The sequence below is a fragment of the Lissotriton vulgaris genome, chromosome 8, assembly GCF_964263255.1.
Source record: "Lissotriton vulgaris chromosome 8, aLisVul1.2, whole genome shotgun sequence".
NCBI lineage: Eukaryota > Metazoa > Chordata > Amphibia > Caudata > Salamandridae > Lissotriton > Lissotriton vulgaris.
The window spans coordinates 111,583,609-111,597,965 of NC_141696.1; the positions used below are offsets into that span (position 1 = coordinate 111,583,609).

Consider the following 14,357-nt stretch of genomic DNA (forward strand, 5'->3'; position numbering starts at 1 on the left):
CTCCGGGGAAACCTGGACAATATGGAGTCCTGGTGACGATGAGGACCTTGATGGTGAATGAGATGCCCCTGTAGCCTCCTCTGCAGCCACAGAAGGCTCTTTTCCCCTCAACGTCGATGGCCTCGACGTCGACATATGCACACCTCCTTCGACGATGAACCTTGTTTCTCCCTCGACGTTGGGAGAGCTAAGGACCCATAGTGTGACTCAATGGTTAGAGCGGCAGACCCTGATGCAGAGGTCTAGCCCGGGACCAGAGTTCAATTCCCCGCCTTGGCGGCTCTTGGGCTCAGAAATTCCACGGACCTGATAATTCTCGCCTCGGTGCCTATTCCAATCATGGAGTCCCACTCTGCAACTCTGGGCAATAGCTTGCTTAATCTTCACAACGGCCCCCACAATGCTAAGGATGCCTGGCCTCCACCTTGGGGGTGCCCAGGAGTGGACGCCTCACAGGGAAAGCCAGGATGGGTTCCACAGTGGTATTCGTACAAGCGCCTTAAGACACTTGCGGGTGAGTAGTGCGCTATACAAGTATCAATTTACAATTTACATTTACATAGCTCTCGACGGCGACCTCGCCCTCTTCAAAGGAGACCTCGACGTCGATCCTCCATGTCGTCGAGGTGATTTCGATGGCGAGTGTGCACGCTTCCTTGACGTCGACCTAGCTCTCGACGTCGACTGATCTCTAGGGTCTTCGCCGTTGGCAAACTTCTTGACGTCGACCTACAGTGTGGCGGCGGAGAGTGTCTCGAACTCGATTGGAGTCTAGACTTCGATGGATGTTTAGATGTCAACTGACCCATATCCTTAACATACCTTGAGCAGCCCAAGGCTGTATGCTTCGACGTCGAAGCCCTTCTCAACGACAGAGACTCGCGCCGTCTTGACGTCGGAGACTGTGTAACCCTTCTCTTCGACGGCAGAAGGGATGTTGTAGGGGAACAATCTGGAATCTGCCTTTTTTTGTTAAGTAGAAGAGTCAGAGTGACGATGGCGTCTGTGTTCTTGATGAGAGGAGGGCTCCTGTGACGCAAGGCCACTTTCCAATCGGGCTCTTTCTCTTTCCATCACAGCTTGAAGGCGAATCCTCTCTCTATCTCGTAAAGTTCTTGTCAAATTTTTTTTACAATGATAGTAGGAGTCTACCTTGTGACTAGAAGGAATACAGGCGATACACACTGAATGTGGATCTGAAATTGCCTTCGTCTTCCCAGAGGCTGGACATTTGCGAAAAAGGGCAGGCATTTTGACAGACAAAATAAAGAAAGTCTGTCAGAAAAGGTTGAAAAACCTTTGCCAGTAAAGGAGAAGTCGCAAAAACCCAAGAAAAATAACAATTTCTGACTGAGAAGTCAAAAAAATGTCGAGCTCAAGTTCCTGGATCCTAACAGAAGGAGCCAGAAAAAAGAACTGATCCAACTGACCTAACTGTCACCTGTGGGGCATGATGGGAGCAGAGTGCTCTCTGAGGTTCTTAAAGGCAAAGTGTTCATATTCCTGTAACCCTTAAAGGCAAGGTGCCAGTTTCTGTACTAAGACAGTTATTCTTATGCAGCCTATGGGCTAAACAACCTGCAATTATCTATTTTGGAAAATAAATAGTTTTTTGGTATTTCACTTTTACAGTGTATAGTCTCTATCATGTGCAATCCTGAGAGACTTGCTTTACATATATACTTGATGTATTTTTTGGCTGTTTACCCTGTTGTTTTAGATTCTTGGATGGGGCTGCATATGGACATATATGTAGCTATACATACATATTTAGGTGTATGGTGTTGTAAATTATAGATAATTTATGATCTATGCATACACCTGTATATGTATGTACATATATATATATGTATATCTATTGCTATTTGCTCCGGGATCCAGCACGTGGGTGGGGATAATTTACTGCTTATGACTTTGATGAGTATACCCCTGGATGAGAAACAATCCTCCCAGTGATGCAGTCATCCTTGCACTATGATGCAAAGTGGGCTACGTCGGCGCATGGCAGCTTATTGTGCGCCAGCGCAGGGGAGAGCAAAGGGATCCATCATATCATTGTAGATATGACACATCCCCATACTTTGAAAGGGCCGCAGCCTGGCGGTACTTTCTTGTAAATGAGGCCCCTTGAACTTAGCTTATATTACACCTTTTACACTACTTACCAAAAACAGTATTGCTTTGAGTGGTAACCATGTAATCAATCTGTTCTCAACCACCTTTCTTGCAATCATCTGGAGAATCACCCATTGCTTGTGAAAGGTGGTTCAGAGCTTTCAATGCTTTTCTTGGAGCCATTGATTGTTTTGAATTAAACCTGACAGGAAATTATGGTTGTCAGAACATTCATTGGGCATGGAAGGGCAAGACGTTTTTGCACATCTACCTACATTTTCACCTGATGAGGATGACGAGGAGACTGATGAATATGATTCATTAAGACTGGAAAAGTACTTTTGCACACTGCTAACATCAGAAGGCACCAGTTATTTTCTAGGGAACATTTTTCATGGAAACTGTTGACAAGTATGTAGCTTGTTAAGAGTTTTAGCAGCTAAGTGAGAAATTGAAAACTTTGCTGACCAACTCGCCCAAGACTAACTGATCACCAAGTCTTACAATAATACAAATACAAATACAAAATACAAGAAACATTATTGACGTGTAAAAACCTGTCTCTCAAAGAAGTTATGGAAATAGTGAACAGTATACAAAATTCAAAAGAATAAGCTAAAATTCTAAACACATATGTGGGGGAATCTGTATGCACTATTAGAGAGAGCAAAGTTTTCAATCAAACCATTGCAGAGGAAACAAAATTCTAACATCAGCAATTTGTGCTATTGTTGTGGGTCGAAATTCCTTGTTGCTTCTTCTTTTAAATAAGGGGTCTCCAACCTTTTCTGTAGTGAGTGCTACTTCTATAAGTGAAAATCATTGCGAGCTACTGAAGACCAGGCAACTTTCGCATTGCTACCATGCCCAGCTTCAATGACATCAAGCCTAATGTCCATTGAGCCAAATACAATGGTTTGAACAAAATACATAGATTAGGGGCACTATGGCTGGCCTGCTGTGTGTAAATGTGACACTTTGAAATGAGAAAAAATTAAACTGAAGAGTTAACTATGTCTATGGATTCCATAAAATGAGTCATTTTAATTTTCTCCCATTTCAAAGTGTCGCATTTACAAATGGTAGGCATCTTGGTCCCAGTGGCCTGTAAACATGGTGACATGTTTATAACAGAAAAACATAACAATTTGTTGAGTAAATTATTCTTATTTTTTCCAACCTTGTTTTTTTCCACCAACAATGTTACCAAGCTCAATCTTTATGCTATCACAATTTGAAATTGTATCCAGTTGTTAATACTTTAATGCAATTTCTTTTAGTTTGTGTTACAATTTACTTCATTTGTATCATTTTCGTTTTGTTAACACTAGTTATATTCATTTATGTTTATTTCGGCACATTATCTATTTGTTTGATGTTGTGGTATTTAGGGAGGGAGGTGTGCTGTGTCTACAGTGTTTTTCATGTAGTATTATCACTTCTCAGCCACTGTAATGCAAGTAGACGAATGAGACACTTAAAAAGATCAAGTTAAGCAGTGTGGACTCTACAGTTCTGCAGGCATCTGCAGTCGGCTAGGGACTATGTTTTTTTTAACTAAGGCTGTTCAGAATTAACCCACTTCTCAAAAATATGATGCTTCTAAATCCTCACCTGTAAACAAGCCAATGGCAAGCAAGGATGTAAAGTGGCATCACACATGAAATTTTAAAGCATCATACAGAGGTTGTAAGGACAACTGGGAAATAAGATGACCTGATTGTCTTTGAAGATGAAAATATTAGACACCGTAAAGAGTCTATTACTACTCTAATCTACCGAGAAGTTTTTTTGTGATTCTTGGGAAATAGCAGATTGAATACAAGTGCTTGAAACCAGGTGAAGGCTCTCCTAATGAACAATAAATCAATCAACAATCAGTCGATTTTTAATGCGCAGCTTATCACCCGAGAGGGTATCCAGGCGCTAGGAGGGTACAAGGGATTAAGTCGAATAGCCAGGTCTTGAGCACATTTCGGAATTCCTGTAGAGAAGGGGAGGCCATTCCATACTTTGTTGCAAAGAAGGAGCGCCCTCTGCTCAAGCTTCTGTTGATGTGGGAAGTATGGGCGAGTGAAAGGCATGCGGAGCATAGTTGTGTGGCGGTTGGTGGAACGTCAGGTGGTGGTTGATTTGGTCGTGTCCTTGGTTGGGTAGGGCCTTGTATGATGGGGTCAGTTTTTTTAGGTTATGTTGATCCATTGGGGAAGGTCAAGGACAAGTCTAACTGTGGTGTTCTAAATGGTTTGTAGTCCCCGAGCAATGGAGACTGAGCTTTTTATCCAAAAAGTGGATACACTTTTCCATATAGGCAAATATTGAGTCCTCTGAAAATGCACTAAATTGAATTCGGAATCCAACTGGATTGATTAGGTTTTCTGCACTTCTCCGTATCCACTGTAAAGCATAAGAACAGGAAGATGCTAGTTAGCAATAAATCCGGAATAAAGGGGAGAAATATAAGGGAGAAACCAGCGATAGAAAATATCACCAGTCTGACACATTACTCTGTTGGACACTGAAGTCTACTGGATCAGAGTGGATATCTAAAGATCAGATTCATATTTTTAGTACCGTATTGCGCTACTGAACAATTGGTCTAACAAATAATATAGATTAAGCATATCTCTATTCCTAGACTCTCTGTTTTTAGTGAAACTCTGAAACATTCCTGGAACTGCAAATCGATAATATCTATCTAGTATACTGGCATAATTTCACTCCCTTATCTGACAAGGTAACTACGTTCTGTATTTGTGGGTATACACACTCTGGCTCTGATACACATTCAAGGCTGCTTCTTAAACTGCAAAATAAAAAAAACATTATTCAGAATCATACAGTTTGCACTGATACCAAATAAACCTCTTTACTCAGAACATAGCATTACCTTAAATACAATACATGCATCATAAGACTACCTGCAGTCTTTTAAGGAGATGAGGATCCTTCCTGTACATTACATATCTTACTATCTAAATTAGCAAAAGAAAATATTAGCTTACACTCCTTCAGAAATAACTCTGCAACAGTACTACTGAAGTTAGGTTGTAAAGTGCGACTGAATTCCCAATACTTTTCTGAATTCAGCTTTGACTTCAAACACCGCCCAAAAACAAAATCAATATCAAGATTTTCACAATATCTGGTAACAAGGTCCTGGCTGCAGGAACAAAATACCTTGATTGCCTTGCAAGGATGTTGTGGAACACGAGGAAACTTATACTTGATAATTTCAAAATGACCACCACCATTTGAAAACGTCATGAGAGTTCTGTGGCTTCATGGGAAATTAGTTTCCAGAACTGTCCTCAGGACCCTTCCCTGACAAAGACATGTAGCCATTCTGCAAACAGCACCAATGTTATGAATGCACCATCAGGCTTTCCTTCCATGGACTATGCATAGAACATCTTAGTCTGGAATACTAGGTTCACACATCCGCTGAAATTGTAGATGTATAGCACATATCGTGATAGGTGCAATCACGAAGTGGAGCTTTGCAAACACACTACAAGCAGCTGTAGGCCAAATGATAGGTATCTGTAGAGATAGTGAAAGTGTCAAATGGAGATTCTCGTGCAATGGTGACATTCTTCCTTTACTGGTTGAAATCTACAGCTGTTATCTACTCGCTTGAGAAGCGTGTCCTCATGGTCTGAGCTTGCGTCAGTGTGGAAAGAGTCAACAAAGAGAAACAGATTGAAAACAGAAAGATCTAATACTGTTCAGATGCCCCCTGTATTTTTAGTGAATCAGAAGTAGAAGCTTTTGTATTTCCTTCTGCAGTCTCAAATGATGTGGAGGATGCACAGAAGATCCATGAAGATATTGAGTATCCATTGTTTTTGATTGAAGTGTGTCCATTGAGAGTTTAAGCACTATAGTCCTTTCGCTGCTGTGGATGCCTGCACCAAGATTTGTAGGTGTGACGATTACATTTTCAAAGAGGAGTGAGGCTGGCCATGTTGGGCAGATTTGATTTGTGGCAGTTGAACCCGCAGCTGATTCAGGCTTGTTTCGAAATATATGTTTCTTGCTTTCCTCCCCACTGCAATGTGGCTTCACTCTGGCGAAAGGCAGGCTACCGGGAGAATAGTCCATGAATTGGACAGGGGGATCTAAAGTCCTCTACAGCTGCTAGAAGGTGGTCCGTCAGGGGCTTTATCTTTAGGATCATCTGGATTGTGGCAAGACTGCACTAGAGACCAGGAAGAAGAACAGCAAGCGGGTGACATGCTACAGACAAATATAGTAAAAAAAAAACAGGAGTAAGGTATCCGTCAACCGTGTTGGGATTGGGGTGCGATAACGTAAAAAAATATAGTATCCCAATTGGTATTAATTGAAGGCAGTTAGCAAAGATTTGCATACAACATTATCCGAAAGGAAGCAAGTAGACTCTATATGATTCTAACACGTGCTTGAGGCATCATTTTATGTACAAATATTTATTTACACAAAGGTAGAAAAAAGGAAAATAATTTGCAGTTATTGCAGCACTGAAGTATACAATTCACCAAGATGGAAAACAACCCAAATTGTACGTGGTGCTCTAGGTGTGACAGTGAAAACCAAGGTAGCGACGCATGTGACAATGTGAAACAGCGTAGGTGGCGCGAGGTGACTGGTGCATAAATATACAGTGAAATATTTGGTTCACGGCGGTTCCAAGTATATTAAGAGTTAATTTTTAGTATATTCAATGTAGTGAACCGCTTCGTGTCTTGCGCCTGTACTTGAGCTGGAAAGTCGACGGCGTTTCGATCCTAGTTAGTTCAGGATCTTTATCAGGACTGGGTCGAGGGCAGTGCTGAGGGACGATCAGGAGGAACTAATCACGGAGTCTCCGTGGTTACTTCGAACCCTACGGACATACAACGAGGCTGTCTCTCATCGTGATTTCACTTTATATTTATGCACCAGTCACCTCGCGCCACCTACGCTGTTTCACATTGTCACATGCGTCGCTACCTTGGTTTTCACTGTCACACCTAGAGCACCACGTACAATTTGGGCTGTTCTCCATCTTTGTGAATTGTATACTGCAGTGCTGCAATAACTGCAAATTATTTTCCTTTTTTCTACTTTTGTGTAAATAAATATTTGTTCATAAAATTATGCCTCAAGCACATGTTAGAATCATATAGAGTCGCCTTGCTTCCTTTCGGATAATGTTGTATGCATATCTTTGCTAACTGCCTTCAATTAATACCAGTTGGGATACTATATTTTTTTACAGACAGATATAAGCCGACCAAGACACAGATAAAGTCTACAATGGTGATCAGAATAAACTATTCTGAGACCAAAGGCATGCATAACACAAATTAACCAAGGCAGGTAGTCATGGGACCAAAATGCCATGCACCTGCTTGATTCACAGTTTTAAACTCCAACATAATTTTTCAATTTTGATGTTGGGAATGCAGTAGATTACAAGGAGTAAGGTAATTTAATCTTGCATTTCTGGGACAGAACCTACATTTAGGTAACCACAGTGCAGCTCTCTCCAGCAAGTAGGGTTGCCACTTTACCATTTCTTACCGGCCTGCCCAGCGTTGTTAAGGCCTTTTAAGTCCGGGCCAGTAAAGAAATTGGGAAATGTAGTGAAACCCGGTATTTTTCTCCTTTTTGAAACATAAACGGAAAAAGTATAAGGATATCAGCTAAGAAGTATTTGAGAGCTAACTTGTTTCAGAATTATTATAGTAAATAGGGGTATAATTCAGAACTTATGAAATAATCTTGGCAATTTTACATAAATCCTATTTTGTCCACAAGATATTGGCTTCCACGGAGTAGCAAAATACAAACAAATGTCCAGTATTTTTTTCTAAGAAACCATGCAAACCTACTAACAAGAAAGAACCGTTTTGAGGATCCTGGGAAATGTTCAAGAGTGCCCTAGGCTCTCAAGCATCTCAGAATGGAACATGTTTGCCACATGTTGCACACTTTCGGTACAGGTGGAACCACTTCTTAAGTAGCAGCAGAATGACCAACTGATATTGAACACTCACCTGCTGCTAGAGTGACTTTTTATTTGGCGGATGCAAGACATCTTTTTCTTTTACATATACCTGTTTGAACCCTGTTGACCAAACGCATTTATCAAAAAAGCTTCATTTCAGTGAGACATTATTGGTAGCAGGAGAAACTCTTGCCTTTCACCAGTCCAACAGTTTAACAGCAAAAACATATTTTTGGTAATTACTTAAATGTTTACTTACCTCATGTTTCTCTTGGAACTCAGACATGTCCATTCGTATAAAGCCCTGCAGGAAAATTGAAACATAATTTGTAAACAGGCAGTTCTACCACACTATCCACTAAATAAAGCAAAATAATATTCTGCAAACAAAATCATTTCAGACTTACATATCAGTGTAATATAAGAGGTGGTTATTTTGATAAAATCATTAGTAAGCAGTCCATAAAGCACTCTTGGGAGCACTAGGTATAAAAGTATTTTGGAGCCATTTGTTGAGAAGCATTTGTTCAGAAAAAGCCTTTTAAGGAGACTTGGATACGTTTGTTGGACTTTCATTTTATTCCTGTATGTCACTTTCCATTTTCCACATCTTATAACCTTCCATCAGCTTTCCCAAAATGCTGTCAGGCACCAACAGTTTAACTTGCTGCTAGTAACTTTATTGTTGTGAATTATAATGGTGCTTCTAACCAAATTAAGCAAAGGAAACTGCAAAACATGGCTAGTTTAGGGATTACAAAATACAACAAGCATTTGCAATGCAATAGGTCTCGCATTAGGAACATTTGAGCTATTGGTATTGTAAATGGCACATTTTTTATGTATGTGTTGGTTTTGAAAATAGCGTAAATAATAGCTTTGTCATTTACAATGCCAATAGTTATAACTTTCGCAAATGTGACACCTATAGCATTTGTAATGCAATATGTGTTGTATTTAAGTGACTTACATGTATTGCTATTACAAATAACAATGGCTTTTAATTTTTTTAATATTTAATACTTAAATAAAAGTTATTGTAATTTATATTGGCAATAGCTTAAACTTTTGTAAATAACTTTTGTGAAGATTATGTTCAGTGTATTTTATTGTGACGAAAATCCAAGAACAGAAGTGAAATATTAACATCTTTTTGTGACATTTGTAATAAAGCTTGAAACATTGAGAGAACATATTTGGCCCAGTGATGCTGTGGTGGTGCTGAGTGATGCTGTGGTCGCGCTGAGTGATGCTGTGGTTGCGCTGAGTGATGCTGTGGTTGCGCTGAGTGATGCATTCTTGGCCCTGAGTGATGATGTGGTTTTGCTGAGTGATACTGTGGTGGTGCTGGGTGATGCTGTGGTGGTGCTGAGTGATGCTGTGGTGGTGCTAAGTGATTCTGTGGTGGCGGTGAGTGATGCTGTGGTGGGGGTGAGTGATGCTGTGGTGAGGGTGAGTGATGCTGTGGTGGTGCTGAGTGATGCTGTGGTGGTGCTGAGTGATCCTGTGGTGGTGCTGAGTTATCCTGTGGTGGTGTTGAGTGATGCATTCTTGGCCCTGAGTGATGAAGTGTTGTTGCTGAGTGATGCTGTGGTGGTGCTGAGTGATGCTGAGGTGGTGCTGAGTGATGCTGAGGTGGTGCTGAGTGATGCTGAGGTGGTGCTGAGTGATGCTGAGGTGGTGCTGAGTGATGCTCTGGTGGTGCTGAGTGATCCTGTGGTGGGGTTGAGTGATGCATTCTTGGCCCTGAGTGATGATGTGGTGTTGCTGAGTGATCCTGTGATGGTGCTGAGTGATGCAGTGATGTTGCTGAGTGTTGCTGTGGTGTTGCTGTGGTGTTGCTGAGTGATGCTGTGGTGTTGCTGAGTGATTCTGTGGTGGCCCTGAGCGATATTGTTGTGTGCTGAGTAATGCTGTGGTGGTGCTGAGTGATGCTGTGGTGGTGCTGTTTGGGCGTAGATATTGCCCAACCCCTCGTTGTTTAAGAAATATTCTGAGGTCAGACTGAATTTGTGGTAAGGGGCATATATCATAAACTGTGTGGACAGAGTGTGAAATCAGTATAATGTAATATATATATAGAAGTACTGAGGTCAGAAATAGAGAATGAAACAGCAAGGTAAGATTGTCTGTGTAGGGGCAAATAAATAAATATGCGACAAAGACAGAGCTAGTTGGTATTTGAGGAGAGCAATGGAATAGAAAGATACCCAGAAGGAGGAGAAATGTTGACAGAGAAAAGAGAAGAAATGCGTTACTTACCTGTAACTGCAGTTATCCAGTATTGGTATCTTTCATAGATTCACATGCCTGAATCATTCCCCGTCGTCGGGGTGGGAGTCCCCGGTATATAAAGAAAGTAATGTCATAAAGACATATACATAACAATAGGCCAGAGGCCTCTCATTAGTAACATATCCATGTCCTTTTGTAAAAAAGGACTGAACTTTGGCCAAGAGCCAATCAGATCTCACCACCCTCTAGAACCTTCCTGGAAGGAGCCCTAGTCCCTCAGATTTTCGTAAGCACAGTGCTAAATAGTACCTACTGAGAGAACTAAGGTGAGCCCTTCCAATGGAGGTGGGTGGGTTGCATGTGAATCTATGAAAGATACCAATACTGGATAACTGCAGTTACAGGTAAGTAACGCATTTCTTATCCAGTATTATGGGTATCTTTCATAGATTCACATGCCTGAATCAGAGTAACAAGCAATATCCAGCACATTTTGTAAGGTACAACATGTAAAATCACACGATATAAGAATACCATTTGTGAAACAGAACAAGTACCGCCAAAGAATGAAATAAAGAAATGTGCAAGAATGCAGTAGGAAGGTGGGATGAAAGAGAAGGCTCACCTCTAGTGAAATAGATGACGAAGTACTGCTTGACCCACAGCTGCATCTTTCATGAGTTCAGAATCCAAGCAGTAGTGCTTGGTGAACGTGTGTGGTGTCTTCCACGTCGCTGCTCTGCATATGTCGAGAATGGGCACTCCTGCAAAGAGAGCCATTGAAGTAGAGACAGCTCTGGTAGAATGAGCTCTCACTCTTGAAAGCAGAGGATGATTTGCCTGTTGATGGCAGAAAGTTATTGCTGCTGAGATCCAACGGGAAATGCTCTGTTTTGTCAGAGGAAGGCCTTTTCTAGGTCTACTGAAAGCAACAAACAGTTGGTTGGATTTCCGAAACTGTTCTGTTCGATGAATGTAGAATTTTAGACAACGCTTGAGGTCTAAAGAGTGGAGAGACCTCTCCGCTGCAGAAACTGGATTTGGGAAAAAAGTCCGCAAAATTACAGGCTCATTCAAGTGAAAATTAGATGGAACCTTGGGGATGAATTTAGGATTGGTTCGTAGAATAACTCTGTCCTGTTTGAATTGTAAGAAAGGATCCTGGATGGAGAAAGCTTGTAGCTCACCAACCCGCCTTGCAGATGTGAGCGCCAGCAAGAGAGCGGTTTTCCAGGACAGGTATTTGATGTCTGCTTTGTGTATTGGCTCAAATGGATGTTTCATGAGTTGAGCAAGGACGATGTTCAATTGCCAGGTGGGTGGTAAAGCTCTCACCGGAGGAAATGTCCTGAAAAGGTCTTTTAGAAACTGTTTAACTAGTCTGTCGGACCAGAGAGTAGAGCCAGTCGATGAACGCCTGAAGCGCGAAATCGCAGCCAGGTGAACTTTAATGGAGGCATGCGCCAGTCCTGAATGCGCTAAATGGAGCAGGTAAGGAAGGATTTGTGCTGGAGTGGAAGAAAAAGGATGTATCTTATTTGCTTAACACCATACACAGAACCTTTTCCATTTAAGAGAATACGTTTTGTTTGTACTCTCTGCCCGAGCCCGGGCTAAAATGGTTCTGCATTCTTGAGAAATGTCTAGGTTCTGAAACTCTCTGAACTCAGGAGCCAAGCCGACAAACTGAGAGATGCTGGATCCGGATGCTGGACTTGACCTTGGTTCATTGTCAGGAGAGTCGGGCCAGGTTTGAATTGGATAGGCGGTTCCTGTGATAGGAGGTGAAGCTCCGTGAACCAGTGTTGGCGCAGCCACGCTGGAGCAATTAGGATCAGGGTGCAATGCTCCGCCTTTAGTTTCCGAAGAACCCTGGGAATCAGGGGAAATGGCGCAAATGCGTAAGCAAACACGTTGCACCAACTGATCGAAAATGCATTCCCCAGGGACCCTGGTTGGGGATGCCAGCTTGCGTAATGTTGGCATTTTGCGTTGTGGCGAGTCGCAAACAGATCCACAGGTGGCTTGCCCCCCCCGGGCGAATACTGAGCTGAGAAGATGACGATCTAGCTGCCACTCGTGGCACATGGAACGTTGCCTGCTGAGAGAGTCCGCCAGGACATTGTCCGTCCCTGGGACGTATTCCGCTCCTAGGGAAATGTTGTGTTGTACAAGCCAGGTCCAAATTTCTTGAGATTCTCGAGACAACGACAGAGAACGTGTTCCCCCCTGTTTGTTTAGATAGTGCATTGTGGTGGTGTTGTCTGTCCTCACAAGCACTGGGGAATTCCTGATCCTGGGTAGAAACGCCTTTAGTGCCAGGTATACCGCTCTCAATTCGAGGAGATTTATGTGTAGTTGTTTCTCTGCTAGGGACCATTGACCATTAATTTGGAGGTCCTGAAGAAACGCTCCCCATCCTTCCAAGGACGCATCCGTCGTTATTACGTGTGGCGAGGTTGGAAGTATGAAGGATAGGCCTCGTCTCAGATTTTGAGATTGACGCCACCAATCCAGAGCCTGGACTATGGGAGGAGTGATCCAGACGACGTCGTCGAAGGATCCCCTGCATTGAGTCCACTGAGCAGATAGCGCCTCCTGAAGTGGGCGCATATGAAGACGGCAGTGTGGGATTAAGAGGATGTTCGAGGACATCATCCCTAGCAAGGACTTGTAGAGGCGCACAGTGATAGATTTTTTGGACTGAATCCGGGTGGCTAAGGTCCTTAGTTTCACTTGTCGTTCTATTGAAGGTAAGGCCTTTCTTTGAGCAGTATTTAGGATAGCTCTGAGGAACGTGATACACTGGGACGGTTGAAGGACAGATTTTTCTTTGTTGAGTGTGAGTCCCAGAGCACTGAAAAGTTGCAGACAGGCGTCGGAGGACTTGGTCACGCCTGCGTGAGTAGGTGCCTTGACTAGCCAGTCGTCTAAGTATGGGAATACCTGGTGATGTTGTTGGCGAAGGTATGCTGCTACTGGCGACAGACACTTGGTGAAAATGCGTGGGGCTGATTTTAGACCAAAGGGTAAGACTCAAAACTGGTAGTGCTTGCCCGCCACCTTGAACCTGAGAAATTTCTTGTGGTTCTTGTGGATCGGAATATGAAAATAGGCGTCTTGTAGGTCGAGAGACACCATAAAATCGTTTGCATTGAGAAGTTGTAGCACCTCCTGAATTGATACCATGCGAAATGACTGTTTTTTGAGGTATTGGTTGAGGTTTCGTAAGTCCAGTATAGGTCTCCTTTTTTTCACCCTTTGTTTATCTGAGATCGGGGAACTTTTTCTATCGCTCCTTTTCTGAGCATGAGGGAGATTTCCGATTGTAGTTGTGTTAGGTTTTTGTGCTGCATTGGAATCGGAGGCGTATGTGGAGGATGTTCCACAAACTCCAGAGAATGTCCGCATTTGACAAGTTGAAGGACCCACTGATCTGTCGTAATTTGTTGCCAATTGTGAAGGAAGGATGTAATTCTCCCGCCAACTTTGTAAGGTGGAGAGAAACTGGAGACCTGCGTCAGAGAAAGGTCATTGTCTTCTGCCTGTGTCCTTCTTCCCCCCCCGTCCGCGAAAGGAGGATTTGTTGTAGGACGACTGGTTCTGCGGTTGCCTCTGTTGGTACTGGGTTTTATATTGCTGGCCTGAGCTGTAAGAGGATTTGTATCCTTGACTGTTGCCTCTGAAGGTCTGACCTCTCCCTCTGGAGCCACGAAAGGAAGGGTTTTTATATTGTAGAGTACCAAGAGCCCTTGCGGTATCCGTATCTTTTTTGATACCTTGAAGCATGTTGTCGATGTGTTGTCCAAACAGAAGTTTACCGTCATAAGGCATGTCTAACACCTTGGCTTGAACTTCAGGCCGAAAAGACGTTGCCTTAAGCCAACCTTGGCGTCTCAGGACTACAGCTCCTGCCAGCTGTCGGAAACCTGTGGACGCGATATCCAGTGCCACATCAATCATCTCCGAGGCGGAGCGCTCGCCTTCTAGGAGAATCTTCCTCACTTCTTCTTTTTGCTCCTCTTGAAGAGAA

General features: G+C 42.7%; 1 protein-coding gene across 1 annotated transcript in view; it reads right to left on the minus strand.

Annotated features, from left to right (window-relative positions):
• The window catches only part of CLPB (ClpB family mitochondrial disaggregase), a 1,391,731-nt gene that overhangs the window by 464,620 nt on the left and 912,754 nt on the right, over positions 1-14,357 (minus strand). The window contains exon 10 of the mRNA XM_086933782.1: positions 8,349-8,393. Coding sequence (XP_086789908.1) covers positions 8,349-8,393 — 45 coding nt within the window. The remainder of the gene's footprint in view (positions 1-8,348; positions 8,394-14,357) is intronic.